The 15,474-nt window shown below is 48.5% G+C and overlaps 1 protein-coding gene across 3 annotated transcripts in view; it reads left to right on the top strand.

Moving 5' to 3' along the window:
* The window catches only part of klhl18 (kelch-like family member 18), a 57,741-nt gene extending 54,036 nt beyond the window's left edge, over positions 1-3,705 (top strand). Inside the window, exons 8-9 of one of the 3 annotated variants that reach the window (XM_045226711.1) lie at positions 1,670-1,774; positions 3,469-3,696. In XM_045226711.1, the coding sequence (XP_045082646.1) occupies positions 1,670-1,774; positions 3,469-3,673 (310 nt within the window). In that variant the 3' untranslated portion in view covers positions 3,674-3,696. Of the gene's footprint in view, positions 1-1,669; positions 2,451-3,468 lie in introns of all 3 variants that reach the window. The other 2 variants (XM_045226713.1, XM_045226712.1) reach the window with 2 other exon arrangements.
* Positions 3,706-15,474: the final 11,769 nt, after the last annotated feature.

The raw sequence follows: 15,474 nt of genomic DNA, 5'->3' as shown, positions 1-15,474 counted from the left end.
GGAAAGTATAGACATACAGTAGCAGTCAAGAGTTTGGACACACCTACTAATTCCAGGGTTTTTCTTTATTTTTACTATTTTCTACATTGTAGAATAATAGTGAAGACATCAAAACTATGAAATAACACATATGGAATCATGTAGTAACCAAAAAAGTGTTAAACAAATCAAAATATATTTTATATTTGAGATTCTTCAAAGTACCCACCCTTTGCCTTGATGGCAGCTTTGAACATTCATGGCATTCTCTCAACCAGCTTTTTGAGGTAGTCACCTGGAATGCATTTCAATTAACAGGTGTGCCTTGTTAAAAGTTAATTTGTGGAATTTCATTATTTCTTAATGCGTTTGAGCCAATCAGTTGTGTTGTGACAAGGTAGGGTTGGTATACAGAATATAGTCCTATTTGGTGAAAGACCAAGTCCATATAATGGCAAGAACAGCTCAAATAAGCAAAGAGAAACGACTGTCCATCATTACTTTAAGACATGAAGGTCAGTCAATCCGGAAAATTTCAAGAACTTTGAACGTTTCTTCAAGTGCAGTCGCAAAAACCATCAAGCGCTATGATGAAACTGGCTCTCATGAGGACCGCCACAGGAATGGAAGACCCAGAGTTACCTCTGCTGCAGAGGATAAGTTAATTAGAGTTACCAGGCTCAGAAATTGCAGTCCAAATAAATGCTTCACAGAGTTCAAGTAACAGACACATCTCAACATTAACTGTTCAGAGGAGACTGTGTGAATCAGGCCTTCATGGTTGAATTGCTGCAAAGAAACCACTACTAAAGGAGACCAATAAGAAGAAGAGACTTGCTTGGGCCAGGAAACACGAGCAATGGACATTAGACCGGTGGAAATGTGTCCTTTGGTCTGATGAGTCCAAATTTGAGATTTTTGGTTCCAACCGCTGTGTCTTTGTGAGACGCATAGTAGGTGAACGGATGATCTCTGCATGTGTGGTTCCCACTGTGAAGCATGAGGAGGAGGTGTGATGGCGTGGGGGTGCTTTGCTGGTGACACTGTCTGTGATTTATTTAGAATTCAAGGCACACTTAACCAGCATGGCTACCACAGCATTCTGCAGCGATACGCCATCCCATCTGGTTTGGGCTTAGTGGGACTATCATTTGTTTTTCAACAGGACATTGACCCAACACACCTCCAGGCTGTGTAAGGGCTATTTGACCAAGAAGGAGAGTGATGGAGTGCTGCATCAGATGACCTGGGCTCCACAATCACCTGACTTCAACCCAATTGAGACGGTTTGGGATAAGTTTGACCGCAGAGTGAAGGAAAAGCAGCCAACAAGTGCTCAGCATATGTGGGTACTCCTTCAAGACTGTTGGAAAAGCATTCCAGGTGATGCTGGTTGAGAGAATGCCAAGTGTGCAAAGTTGTCATCAAGGCAAAGGGTGGCTTCTTTGAAGAATGTTACTACATGATTCCATATGTGTTATATCATAGTTTTGATATCTTCACTATTATTCTACGATGTAGAAAATAGTAAAAACAAAGAAAAACCCTTGAATGAGTAGGTGTGTCCAAACTTTAGACTGGTACTGTATATTCTATGATTTTTATACACCATTGCCGAAAACCCTAGTTAAATGGACAGGATCCAGTTGTATTTATCCTCTTTCCCCTTTCCCCATCTCTCCGAATGCAGTGCAATGGGAACAGTGGTGGTGGACGGCCATATATATGTGTGCGGGGGCTATGATGGCAAATCCTCTCTCAACTCAGTAGAGTGCTACTCTCCAGAAGCCAACAGGTTCTGTACATTTCCTATGTGATTACTTTACTTTGACTCCCTGAATTCCAAGTCAACCTAGACCAGAGGGTATACTACGTACCTGGTTTGAGGAGTTAGTGAGGTAACTTTGGTCAACTTGGGATAACCGGTACCATGAAAGTGGCTCACCTTTTAGCCAGGGACATTTCTATGGCAACAAATGCTTCAGAACTAACCTACTCCGGGGCTCCATTTATCCTGAATGATTTCTGAGCCGCGAGTTGATGACCAATTAAATCAGATTCCCTCCCTCTCGCAAACATTGCGTCATTATCCCCTTCATTTGAGGAAGACGCTCGTTTAAATATTTTATTAATGAAATATTTTCTGTGTTAATAAATTGTAATTCAAATACCTATCACATCACATATTAAGTAATGACAGTATGCATTTGAAAGTTCACACGCAGTAATACTTTTGTATGACGTTCTAAAATGATGTGATCTATAGGAGTGGGGAAAAAGGTGCTGTGTGCATTGATAAGTACATTTTAATAGGCCTCCATTTGAGTGTCACTGACCCTTACTCCCTTTGTACTTCTGGAGATCTGTGAGGATTGGATAGGTGTCTGCAATACTGCAACAATTCCCTGTTGAAGGACAAGATGGAGCTACTACCACATTTGACCCAAGGCTTTGACCCTTGATTGACAATGGTGATGTAATCTTACACTGAGTGTACAAAACATTAGGAATACTTAATATTAGGAACACCTAATATTGAGTTGCACCCCCTTTTGCCCTCAGAACAGCCTCAATTCTTTGGGGCATGGACTCTAGAAGGTGTTGAAAGCGCTCCACAGGGAGGCTGGACCATGTTGACTCCAATGTTTCCCACAGTTGTGTCAACTTGGCTGGATGTCCTTTCAGTGGTGGACCATTATTGATACACATGGGAAACTGTTGAGCGTGAAAAACCCAGCAGCGTTGCAGGTCTTGACACAAACCGGTGCGCCTGGCACCTACTACCATACCCCGTTCAAAGGCACTTCAATAATTTGTCTTGCCCATTCACTCTGAATGGCACACATACACAATCCATGTCTAAATTGTATCAAGGCTTTAAAAATCTTTCTTTAACCTGTCTCCTCCCCTTCATCTACACTGATTGAAGTGGATTTAACAGGTGCCATCCATAAGGGATCATAGCTTTCACCTGGATTCACCTGGTCAGTCTGTCATGGAAAGAGCAGGTGGTCTTAATGTTTTCTACACTCCGTGTAAATGCATGCTCCAACCTCCACATTCATATTTTGCGGAAGTCGGCCCGATACTGCTGTTTACTTAATGCATTGCCGAGTCTACCTTTAATTCTGAGCTTGGTTGTGGTGGAATGTAAACGTTTATATTTTTTTATATTTTTATTGCTAATGTCGTATTTTGTAACATGAATTTTGTGTGTTTCTGCTGTGTTTTACTTGCTTACACTTATCCAATCCTATCCTATCCAAAACCATTACTTTAGATCATATAACATCAATCAAGTATGTAAAACTATTTTCCGTATGTATCCAGGAAATAGAATTGCTTAATTTCAATTGTTGTCTTTAATAATTACACAGTTGTTGCAAATCAAAATGTTGTTACAGTATGACTTTTTATATTAAGTGAAAAAGTATAGCCCATCTGTATCAACATTAAAGTGCAGCTGCTTTTCCTTATACACTTGTGCAGGTGGACAGTAATGACAGAGATGAGTGCAAGTCGCAGTGCAGCTGGGGTCACTGTTTTTGATGGAAGGATTTTTGTATCTGGTGGTCATGACGGTTTACAGATCTTCAATACGGTAAGGATGCCATTTGACATACACATTGCTGACAGGACTAAGGGAGAGTTCATCAGGAGAGATATTATGAATTTCACAGTACAGTGGTCCTAAAAATGAGAGGATTAGGTCTATTAGGCACTATTTGCAGGTGGAAAATGTGACACGTATGGCCTCTTTAAATCAAAAAAAGTATTATATGTTTTTCTTCAGATCTACACAACCTACTCCACATTTGAAAATGAAATAAATAAAAAAAAATTGATTACAATGTAAGGTCATCGCACCCCTTGCTGTGGTACATCTTAAGTTCAGGAACAAACATTTTCCTAAAATATGAGTGGTCTAGTCTCAGCCCTGACTTTAAATCAGGTTGAAAATCAAACACAAGACTTACATATTGCAGTCCATCAATGATTCCCAACCAATTTGACTGAGCTTGAGCAATTTTGCTGAGAATAATGGGGAGATGTTGCTCCAAGAGTTGTGCAATATTGGTGGAAACTAATAAAAAACTATTCACCGCTGCATTTGCTGCCAAAGGTGCTTCCACTAAGTATTAACTATGGGGTGTAAAGATGCTACGCAATCAATATAAAAATAAAAAATTATACCTTTTTTCTTGACATTTTAAAGTGTGCAGTAGGTTGTCGATCAGTGGGGAAAAATCCCAATTTATGCATTTCTAGATTTTTAAATGAAGGGAGCAAAATATGAAAACTGTGCGAAAGGTTTGGAGACTTTCACTAGGCACTATATATACGCCTCTCCCCATCAGAGACTGGGATTCAATCCCCACTCCCCTCTCCAAACCCTTCAATACCCACTCCCCTCTCCAAACCCTTCAATACCCACTCCCCTCTCCAAACCCTTCAATACCCACTCCCCTCTCCAAACCCTTCAATACCCACTCCCCTCTCCAAACCCTTCAATACCCACTCCCCTCTCCAAACCCTTCAATACCCACTCCCTCTCAAACCCTTCAATACCCACTCCCTCTCCAAACCCTTCAATACCCACTCCCCTCTCCAAACCCTTCAATACCCACTCCCCTCTCCAAACCCTTCAATACCCACTCCCCTCTCCAAACCCTTCAATGCACACTCCCCTCTCCAAACCCTTCAATACCCACTCCCCTCTCCAAACCCTTCAATACCCACTCCGAGCTCCAAACCCTTCAATCAACGCTCCAAACCCTTCAATCACCACTCCAAACCCTTCAATGCCGCTCCTAACCCGTCAATCCCTGCTCCCTGCTCCTAACCCTTAATCCCCACTCCCCGCTCCAAACGCTTCACTCCCCGCTCCAAAGCCTTCATTCCTCACTCTCCGCTCCAAACCCTTCAATCCCCGCTCCAAACCCTTCAATCCCCGCTCCAAACCCTTCAATCCCCGCTCCAAACCCTTCAATCCCCGCTCAAAACCCTTCAATCCCAGTTCCAAACCTGTCAATCCCTGCTCCCTGCTCAAAACCCTTAATCCCCGCTCCAAACCCTTCACTTCCTGCTCCAAACCCTTCATTCCCCACTCTCCGATCCAAACCCTTCAATCCCCGCTCCAAACCCTTCACTCCCCGCTCCAAACCCTTCAATCCCCACTCCCCGCTCCAAACCCTTAATTCCCCGCTCCATACTTTTCAATCCAAACTCTTCGCTCCAAACTCTTCAATCCAGCTGCAAAATCTTAAATCCCACTCTCCACTCCAAACCTTTCAATCCCCGCTCCAAACCCTTCAATTCCCGCTCCAAACACTTAAATCACCGCTCCATACCCTTTAATCCCCACTCTCCACTCTAAACCCTTCAATCCACACTCCCTGCCACAAACCCTTCAATCCCCTCTCCAAAACCTTTAATCCCCTATCCCCACTCCAAACCTGTCAATTCCCGTTCCAAACCCTTCAATCCCCACTCTCTGCTCCAAACCTTTGAATCTCTACCCCCAAACATTTAAATATCCACTCTCCGCCCCAAACCCTTCAATCCCCGCTACAAACCCTTCACTCCCCGCTCCAAACCCTTCTATCCCAACTCTCCACTCCAAACCCTTCAATCCCCACTCTCCTCTCCAAACCCTTCACTCCCCATTCCAAACCCTTCACTCCCCATTCCAAACCCTTCAATCCCCGCTCCAAACCCTTCAATCTCTGCTCCAAACTCTTCAATCTCCGCTCCAAACTCTTCAATCCCCACGCTCCGCTCCAAACCCTTCAATCCCCACGCTCCGCTCCAAACCCTTCAATCCCCACGCTCCGCTCCAAACCCTTCAATCCCCACGCTCCGCTCCAAACCCTTCAATCCCCAATCCCCACTACAAACCCTTCAATACCCACTCCCCTCTGCACACACTTCAATCTCTGCTCCAAACTCTTCAATCCCCAGGCTACGCTCCAAACCCTTCAATCCCCATGCTACGTTCCAAACCCTTCAATCCCCATGCTCCGTTCCAAACCCTTCAATCCCCACGCTCCGCTCCAAACCTTTCAATCCCCACTCTCCTCTCCAAACCCGTCAATCCCCAATCCCGGCTACAAACCCTTCAATACCCACTCCCATCTGAACACACTTCATTCCCTGCTCCAAACTCTTCAATACCCACTCCCCTCTGCAAACCCTCCAATCCCCGCTCCAAATCCTTCAATCCCCTTCCCCTTCACCTCTCCAAACCCTTCAATCCCAACTCTCCACTCCAAACCCTTCAATCCCCACTCTCCTCTCAAAACCCTTCAATCCCCACTCCCAACTACAAACCCTTCACTCCCCATTCCAAACCCTTCAATCTCCGCTCCAAACTCTTCAATCCCCACGCTACGCTCCAAACCCTTCAATCCCCATGCTACGCTCCAAACCCTTCAATCCCCTTTCCAAACCCTTCAATCTCCACTCCAAACTCTTCAATCCCCACGATACTCTCCAAACTCTTCAATCCCCATGCTACGCTCCAAACCCTTCAATCCCCATGCTCCGCTCCAAACCCTTCAATCCCCACTCTCCTCTCCAAACCCTTCAATCCCCACTCTCCTCTCAAAACCCTTCAATCCCCACTCCCCGCTACAAACCCTTCACTCCCCATTCCAAACCCTTCAATCTCCGCTCCAAACTCTTCAATCCCCACGCTACGCTCCAACCCTTCAATCCCCATGCTACGCTCCAAACCCTTCAATCCCCATGCTCCGCTCCAAACCCTTCAACCCCCACGCTCCGCTCCAAACCCTTCAATCCCCACTCTCCTCTCCAAACACTTCAATCCCCAATCCCCGCTACAAACCCTTCAATACCCACTCCCCTCTGCACACACTTCATTCCCCGCTCCAAACTCTTCAATACCCACACCCCTCTGCACACACTTCAATCCCCGCTCCAAATCCTTCAATCCCCTTCCCCTTAACCTCTCCAAACCCTTCAATCCCAACTCTCCACTCCAAACCCTTCAATCTCCACTCTCCTCTCAAAACCCTTCAATCCCCACTCCCCGCTACAAACCCTTCACTCCCCATTCCAAACCCTTCAATCTCCGCTCCAAACTCTTCAATCCCCACGCTACGCTCCAAACCCTTAAATCCCCATGCTACACTCCAAACCCTTCAATCCCCATGCTTCGCTCCAAACCCTTCAATCCCCACGCTCCGCTCCAAACCCTTCAATCCCCACTCTCCTCTCCAAACCCTTCAATCCCCGCTACAAACCCTTCAATCCCCGCTCCAAACCCTTCATTCCCCGCTCCAAACCATTCAATCCCCGCGCCAAACCCTTCAATCCCCGCTCCCGCTCCACACCCTTCAAATCCCACTCCCCACTCCAAACCTTTCAATCACCTCTCAAACCCTTCAATTTTTGCTCCAAACCCTTCAATTCCCACTCTCCGCTCCAAACCTTTCAATCTCCACTCTCTGCTCCAAACCCTTCAATCCCCGCTCCAAACCCTTCAATCCCCGCTCCAAACTCTTCAGTACCCGCTCCAACCCCTTTAATACCTGCTCCATACCCTTCAATCCCCACTCTCCACTCCAAACCTTTCAATCCCCTCTCCCCGTTCAAAACCCTCCCCGCTCCCCTTTCCAAACCCTTCAATCCATCTGTCCTCTCCAAACCATACAATCCCCTCTCCAAACCCTTCAATCTTCTCTCCCCGCTCCCCGCTCCCCTCTCCAAACCTTTCAATCTCCACTCTCCGCCCCAAACCCTTCAATCCCCGCTCTAAACCCTTCACTCCCCACTCCAAACCCTTCAAGCCCCACTCTCCTCTCAAACCCGTCGATCCCAACTCCCCGCTACAAACCCTTCACTCGCCATTCCAAAACCTTCAATCCCTGCTCTAAACCATTTAATCCCTGCTCTAAACCCTTCATTCCCCACTCCAAACCCTTCAATCCCCACTTCCCACTACAAACCCTTCAATCCCCGCTCCAACCCTTTCAATCCCCGCTCCAAACCGTCAATCCTCTCTTCAATCCCCGCTCCCCACTCCGAACCCTTCAATTTCCTCTCTCCGCGCCAAACCCTTCAATCCCCACTCCAAACGCTTCAATCCCCGCTCCAAACCCTTCAATCCCCACTCTCCGCTCCAAACCCTTAGCGAACAGGATGCTAAGACTCGCTCCAAACCCTTCAATCCCCACTCCCTGCTCCAAATCCTTCAAACCTCGCTCCATACCCTTCAATCCCCATTCTCTGATCTAAACCCATCAATCCCCACTCCTGGCACAAACCCTTCAATCTCCACTCACCGCTCCAAACCCTTAGCGAACAGGACGCTAAGACTTGCTCCAAACCATTCAATCCCCTCTTCAATCCACAGTCCATAACCTTCCATCTCACTCTCCGCTCCAAACTCTTCAATCCCCGCTCCAAACCCTGCAATCCCCACTCTCCTCTCCAAAACCATCAAACCCCACTCCCGCTACAAACCCTTCACTCACCATTCCAAACCCTTCAATCCCGCTCCAAACCCTTCAATCCCCGCTCTACACCCTTCAACCTCGGTCCAAACCCTTCAATCCCCACTCTCCGATCCAAACCCTTTGATCCCAAACCTTTCAATCACCTCTCAAACCCCCATTCCAAACCCTTCAATCCCCATTCTCTGATCTAAACCCTTCAATCCCCACTCTTCGCTCCAAACCTTTCAATCCCCACTCTCCGCTCCAAATTTTTCAATCCCCACTCCCCGCTCCAAACCCTTCAAACCCAGCTCCAACCCTTTCAATCCCCGCTCCAAACCCGTCAATTCCCTCTTCAATCCCCGCTCCCCGCTCCAAACCCTTCAATTTCCTCTCTCCGCTCCAAACCCTTCAATCCCCACTCCAAACGCTTCAATCCCCGCTCCAAACCCTTCAATCCCCAATCCCCATTCCAAACACTTCAATCCCCTCTCTCCGCTCTCCGCTCCAAACCCTTAGCGAACAGGATGCTAAGACTCGCTCCAAACCCAATCCTACTCCCCGCTCCAAATCCTTCAATCCCCACTCCCCGCTCCAAACTCTTCAATTCCCACTCCAAACCCTTCATTCCCCGCTCCATACCCTTCAATCCCTACTCCATATCCTTCAATCCCCACTCTCCGCTCCAAACCTTTCAATCCCCGCTTCAAACCCTTCAATCCCCGCTCCAAACCCTTCAATTCCCACTCCCTGCTCCAAACCCTTCAATCCCCACTCCCCGCTCCACACCCTTCAGTACCCACTCCAAACCCTTCCCTCCCCTCTCCATACCCTTCAGTCCCCACTCTCCGCTCCAAACCCTTCAATCTCCACTCTCCGCTCCAAACTCTTCAATCCCCACTCCCCACCCCAAACCTTTCAATCCCGCTCCAAACCTTTCAATCCCTACTCCAAACCATTCATCCCCGCTACAAACCTTTCAATTCCCGCTCCGCTCCAAACGTTTCCCTCCCCTCTCCATACCCTTCAATCCCCACTCTCCGCTCCAAACCCTTCAATCCCCACTCTCCGCTCCAAACCCTTCAATCCCCACTTCCCACTACAAACCCTTCACTCTTCATTCCCCGCTAAAAACCCTTCACTCCCTATTCCAAACCATTCAATCCCCGCTCTAAACCCTTCAAACCCCCGATCCACACCCTTCACTCCCCTGCTCCTCTCCACTCTCATCTCCATCTCTCCCCTCTCCAAAGCCTTTAATCCACGCTCTCCATTCCAAACCCTTCAATTCCCCGGCTCCAAACCCTTCAATCCCAACTCTCCTCTCCAAACCTTTCAATCCCGCTCCAAACCCTTTCATCCCTCGCCAAACTCTTCACTCCGACGCCTCCAAATCCTTCGAATCCCCACTCCCACCTGCAAACCTTTCAATCTCCGCTCCAAACCCTTCAATCCTGTCACTCTCCTCCAAACCCTTCTATCCCCACTCCCCGACAAACCCTTCTACTCACCATTCCAAACCCTTCAATCCCGCTCTACACCCTTCAATCTCGGTCCAAACCCTTCAGTCCCAACTCCTGCTACAAACCCTTCATTCCCCATTCCCCACTACAAACCCTTCACTCCCAGCTCCAAACCCTTCACTCCCTGCTCCAAAACCCTTCAATACCCACTCCCCGCTACAAATCCTTCAATCCCTGCTCCAAACCATCAATCCCCACTCCCCACTCCCAGCTACAAACCCTTTCACTCGCCATTCCCAACCCTTCAATCTCGCTCCCAAACCCTAAACCCCGGGATCCACACCCTACTCACCCTGCTCTCCTCTCCAATCCCTCTCCTCTCCCTCTCCAAAGCCTTCAAATCACGCTCTCCATTCTGAAACCTTCAATTCCTTCCAAACCCTTCAATCCCAACTCTCCTCTCCAAACCTTTTCCAAACCCCGCTCCAAACCCTTTCATCCTTGCTCCAAACTCTTCTACTTCCCTGCGCTCCAAATCCTTCAATCCCCACTCCCACCTGCAAACCTTTTCAATCTCCGCTCCAAACCTTCAATCCCGTCTCTCCTCCTCCAAACCCTACAAACCCTTCACTCACCATTCCAAACCCCTTCAATCCCGCTCCAAACCCTTCGAATCCCGCTTTATACTCCTTCAATCTCGGTCCAAACCCCTTCAATCCCACTCTCCGATCCAACCTTCGGATCCCACTCCCTGCTACAAACCTTTATTGCTATTCAAACCCTTCTACTCCCAGCTCCCAAACCCTTCAATACCGCCTCAGCATAAAATCCTTCAATCCCGCTCCAAACCTATCACTCCCCTACTCCCAGCTACAAACCCTTCACTGGCCCATTCTCAACCCTTCAATCCGCTCCATATCCTTCAATCCCCGCTCTAAACCCTTCAATCCCCACTCCAAACCCTTCATTCCAACTCTCCGCTCCAAATCCTTCAATCCCCACTACCACTACAAACTACTTCATATTCTCATTCGTACTCGTGGTTCAAACCCTTCAATCCCCACTCCAAACCCTTCAATCCCGCTCCAAAACCTTAAATCCCCACTCTCCTCTCCAAACCCTTCAATCCCCATTCCAAACCCTTCAATCCCTGCTCCAAACCCTTCAATCCCTAATCCAAACTCTTCAATTCCCACTCCAAACCCTTCAATCCCTGCTCCAAACCCTTCAATCCCCACTCCAAACCCTTCAATCCCCGCTCCAAAACCTTCAATCCCCACTCTCCTCTCCAAACCCTTCAATCCCCATTCCAAACCCCTAATCCCTAAACTCGCTTAACTTTATTCCAAACACTTGAACTCGGCTCCAAACTCTAATCCCCACTCCGGCTCCAAAACCATTCAAATCCATGCTTAAACCATTCAATCCTGTCCCAAATCCTTCAATCCCTACTGCATACCCTTCAATCCCCACTCCTTCCCCTTCAATCCCCACTTCCCGCTCCAAACCCTTCAATCCCGCTCCTTTCCATACCTTCAATCCCAATTCTTCTGATCTAAACCCATCAATCCCACTCCCGCTCCAAACCCCTTCAATCCCGCTTTCCAACCCTTTTCAATCCCCGCTCCAAACGTCAATCCCCTCTTCAATACCCGCTCCCCACTCCGAACCCTTCAATTTCCTCTCTCCGCGCCAAACCCTTCAATCCCCACTCCAAATGCTTCAATCCCTGCTCCAAACCCTTCAATCCCCACTCTCCGCTCCAAACCCTTAGCGAACAGGGATGCTAACTGTTCAAACTCCTAAAACCCCACTCCCTGCTACAAACCAAACTTCGCTCCCAAACCCTTCCTATTCCCGCTTCCAAACCATTCAATCTCGCGCAGCTCAAATCCCTGGCCCCGCCAAACCACACCCTTCAAATCCAATCTCCACTCCAAACCTTTTCCAATCCACCTCTCAAACCCTTCAATTTTTTGCTCCAAACCCTTCTAATTCCCACTCCTCCGTCCCAAACCTTTCAATCTCCACTCTCTGCTCCAAACCCCCTAATCCCCTCGCCCAAACCTTCAATCACCGCTCCAAACCTCTTCAAATCCCACACTCCTCCTCTGCCAAAACCTTCAATCCCGCTCCAAACTCTTCAGTACCCGACCCAACCCCTTTAATACCTGCTCCATACCCTTCAATCCACTCTCCACTCCAAATCCTTTTCAATCCCTCTCCCCGTTCAAAACCTCTCCCTCCCTCCTCTCCAAACCCTTCAATCCATCTGTCCTCTCCAAACCATACAATCCCCTCTCCAAACCCTTCAATCTTCTCTCCCCGCTCCCCGCTCCCCTCTCCAAACCTTTCAATCTCCACTCTCCGCCCCAAACCCTTCAATCCCCGCTCTAAACCCTTCACTCCCCACTCCAAACCCTTCAAGCCCCACTCTCCTCTCAAACCCGTCGATCCAACTCCCGCTTCATAAACCCTTCACTGGCCATTCCAAAACCTTCAATCCCTGCTCTAAACCATTTAATCCTGCTCTAAACCCTTCTATTCCCCACTCCAAACCCTTCAATCCCACTTCCACTACAAACCCTTCAATCCCGTTCCAACCCTTTTTCAATCTCGCTCCAAACGGTCACCTCTCTTTAATCCGGCTCACTCCGACCCTTCAATTTCCTCTCTCAGCGCCAAACCCTTCAATCCCCACTCCAAACGCTTCAATCCCCGCTCCAAACCCTTCAATCCCCACTCTCCGCTCCAAACCCTTAGCGAACAGGATGCTAAGACTTGGCTCCAAACCATTCAATCCCACTCCTGCTCCAAATCCTTCAAACCTCGCTCCACACCCTTCAATCCTCCATTCTCTGATCTAAACCCATCAATCCCCACTCCCCTGACACAAACCCTTCAATCTCCACTCACCGCTCAAAACCCTTAGCGAACAGGATGCTAAGACTTGCTCCAAACCATTCAATCCCTCTTCAATCCACAGTCCATAACCTTCCATCTCACTCTCCGCTCCCAAACTCTTCAATCCCCGCTCCCAAACCCTGCAATCCCACTCTCCTCTCCAAAACCATCAAAACCCACTCCCGTTCTAAACTCCCTTCACTCACCATTCCAAACCCTTCAATCCCGCCTCCCAAACCCTTCAATCCCGGCTCTACACCCTTCAACCTCGGTCCAAACCCTTCAATCCCCACTCTCCGATCCAAACCCTTTGATCCCAAACCTTTCAATCACCTCTCAAACCCCCATTCCAAACCCTTCAATCCCCATTCTCTGATCTAAACCCTTCAATCCCCACTCTTCGCTCCAAACCTTTCAATCCCCACTCTCCGCTCCAATTTTTTCAATCCCCACTCCCCGCTCCAAACCCTTCAAACCCAGCTCCAACCCTTTCAATCCCCTGCTCCAAACCCGTCAATTCCCTCTTCAATCCCCGCTCCCCGCACCAAACCCTTCAATTTCCTCTCCGGCTCAAACAACGATCCCCACTCCAAACGCTTAATCCCGCATCCAAACCTTCAATCCCCTAACTCGCTCCAAACACTTCGAATCCCTCTCCGGCTCTCCGTCCAAAACCTTTAGCGAACAGGATGCTGGGAGACTCGCTCCAAACCCAATCTACTCCCCGCTCCAAATCCTTCAATCCCCACTCCCCCGCTCCAAACTCTTAACATTCCCACTCCAAACCCTTCATTCCCGCTCCATACCCCCTTCAATCCCTACTCCATATCCTTAATCCCCACTCTCCATCCCAAACCTTTCAATCCCAGCCTAAACCCTTCAATCCCGCGCCAAACCCTAATTCACTCCTGTCCAAAACCTCTAATCCCCACTCCGGCTTCCACACCTTCAGTACCCTCCAAATTTCCTCCCTCTCCATACCTTCTGTTCTCACCTCACTCCAAATCCATCAATCCTACTCTCCGTCCCAAAACCCTTCCAATCCCACTTCCCACTACAAACCCTTCACTCTTCATTCCCCGCTAAAACCCTTCACTCCTATTCCAAACCATTCAATCCCCATCTAAACCCTTCAAACTCTGATCCACACCCTTCATCCCTGCTCTCCTCTCCACTCATCTCTCTCCCTCTCAAAGCCTTTAACCTACGCTCTCCATTCCAAACCCTTCAATTCTGCTCCAAACCCTTCAATCCCAACTCTCCTCTCCAAACCTTTCAATCCGCTCCAAACCCTTTCTATCCCCTGCGCTAAACTCTTCACTTTCGCCGGCTTCCAAATCCTTCCAATCCCCACTCCCACCTGCAAACCTTTTCAATCCGGCTCCAAACCCTTCAATCCAGGTCTCTCCTCTCCAAACCCCTTCCATCCCCCACTCCCTTCCACAAACCTTCACTCACCATTCCAAACCCTTCAATCCCGTCTACACCCTTCAATCCTCGGTCCAAACCCTTCAGTCCCACTCCTGCTACAAACCCTTCATTCCCCATTCCACTACAAACCCTTCACTCCCAGCTCCAAACCCTTCTACTCCCTGCTCCAAAACCCTTCAATACCCACTCCCGTCACAAATCCTTCAATCCCTGCTCCCAAACCATCAATCCCCACTCCCCACTCCCAGCTAAACACCTTCATCGCCATTCAACCTTCAATCCCGTCCAAACCCTTCAAACTTCGATCCACCTTCACTCCTGTCCTCTCCTACTCCTCCTCCTCCTCCCTCCAAAGCCTTTAATCTACGCTCTCCATTCCAAACCCTTCAATTCCGCTCCAAACCCTTCAATCCACGAACTCTCCTCCGACCTTTTCAAACTCCGGCTCCAAACCCTTTCATCCCTTGCTCCAAACTCTTCACTGGGCCATCCAAATCGTTCAATCCCCACATCCACCGCAAACCTTTCAATCTCCGGTCCAAACACCCTTCAATCCGTCTCTCCTCTCCAAACCCTTCAATCCCCACCCCTTTTACAAACCCTTCACTACCATTCCAAACCCTTCAAATCCTCCAACACCTACAATCCCGCTTACACCTTCAATCCTCGGTCCAAACCCCTTCAATCCCCACTCTCCGATCCAAACCCTTCGATCCCACTCCCTGCTACAAACACTTCATTCCCCACCATTTTCTAAGAAACCCTTCACTCCCAGCTCCAAAACCCTTCAATACCTCACTCTGGCCACAAATCCTTCAATCCCGCTCCAAACCCATCACTCCCCACTCCAGCTACAAACCCATTCACTCGCCAGTCCCAACCCTTTTCGAATCCCGCTCCATATCCTTCAATCCCGCTCAAACCTCTTATTCCCCACTCCAAACCCTTCAATCCCCACTCTCCGCTTCCAAATCCTTCCAATCCCCACTACCACAGAAATACTTCATTCCTCATTCCCCGGCTTTCACTCCATTCCAAACACTTCAATCCCCTCTCTCCGGCTCAAACCAGCTTAGCCGAACAGGATGCTAAGACTGGCTCCCAAACCAATCCTACTCGCTCGAAATCCTTCAATCACTCCCGGCTCCAAACTTCTACAATTCCACTCCAAACCCCTTCATCCCCGCTCCATACCCTTCAATCCCTATCAGTATCTCTAATCTCTACTTGGCTTCCAA

Source organism: Coregonus clupeaformis, chromosome 18 (genome assembly GCF_020615455.1).
Source record: "Coregonus clupeaformis isolate EN_2021a chromosome 18, ASM2061545v1, whole genome shotgun sequence".
Classification (NCBI taxonomy): Eukaryota; Metazoa; Chordata; class Actinopteri; order Salmoniformes; family Salmonidae; genus Coregonus; species Coregonus clupeaformis.
The sequence above is the reverse complement of the archived record's forward strand: the minus strand, read 5'-3'. Positions and strand labels throughout refer to the sequence as shown.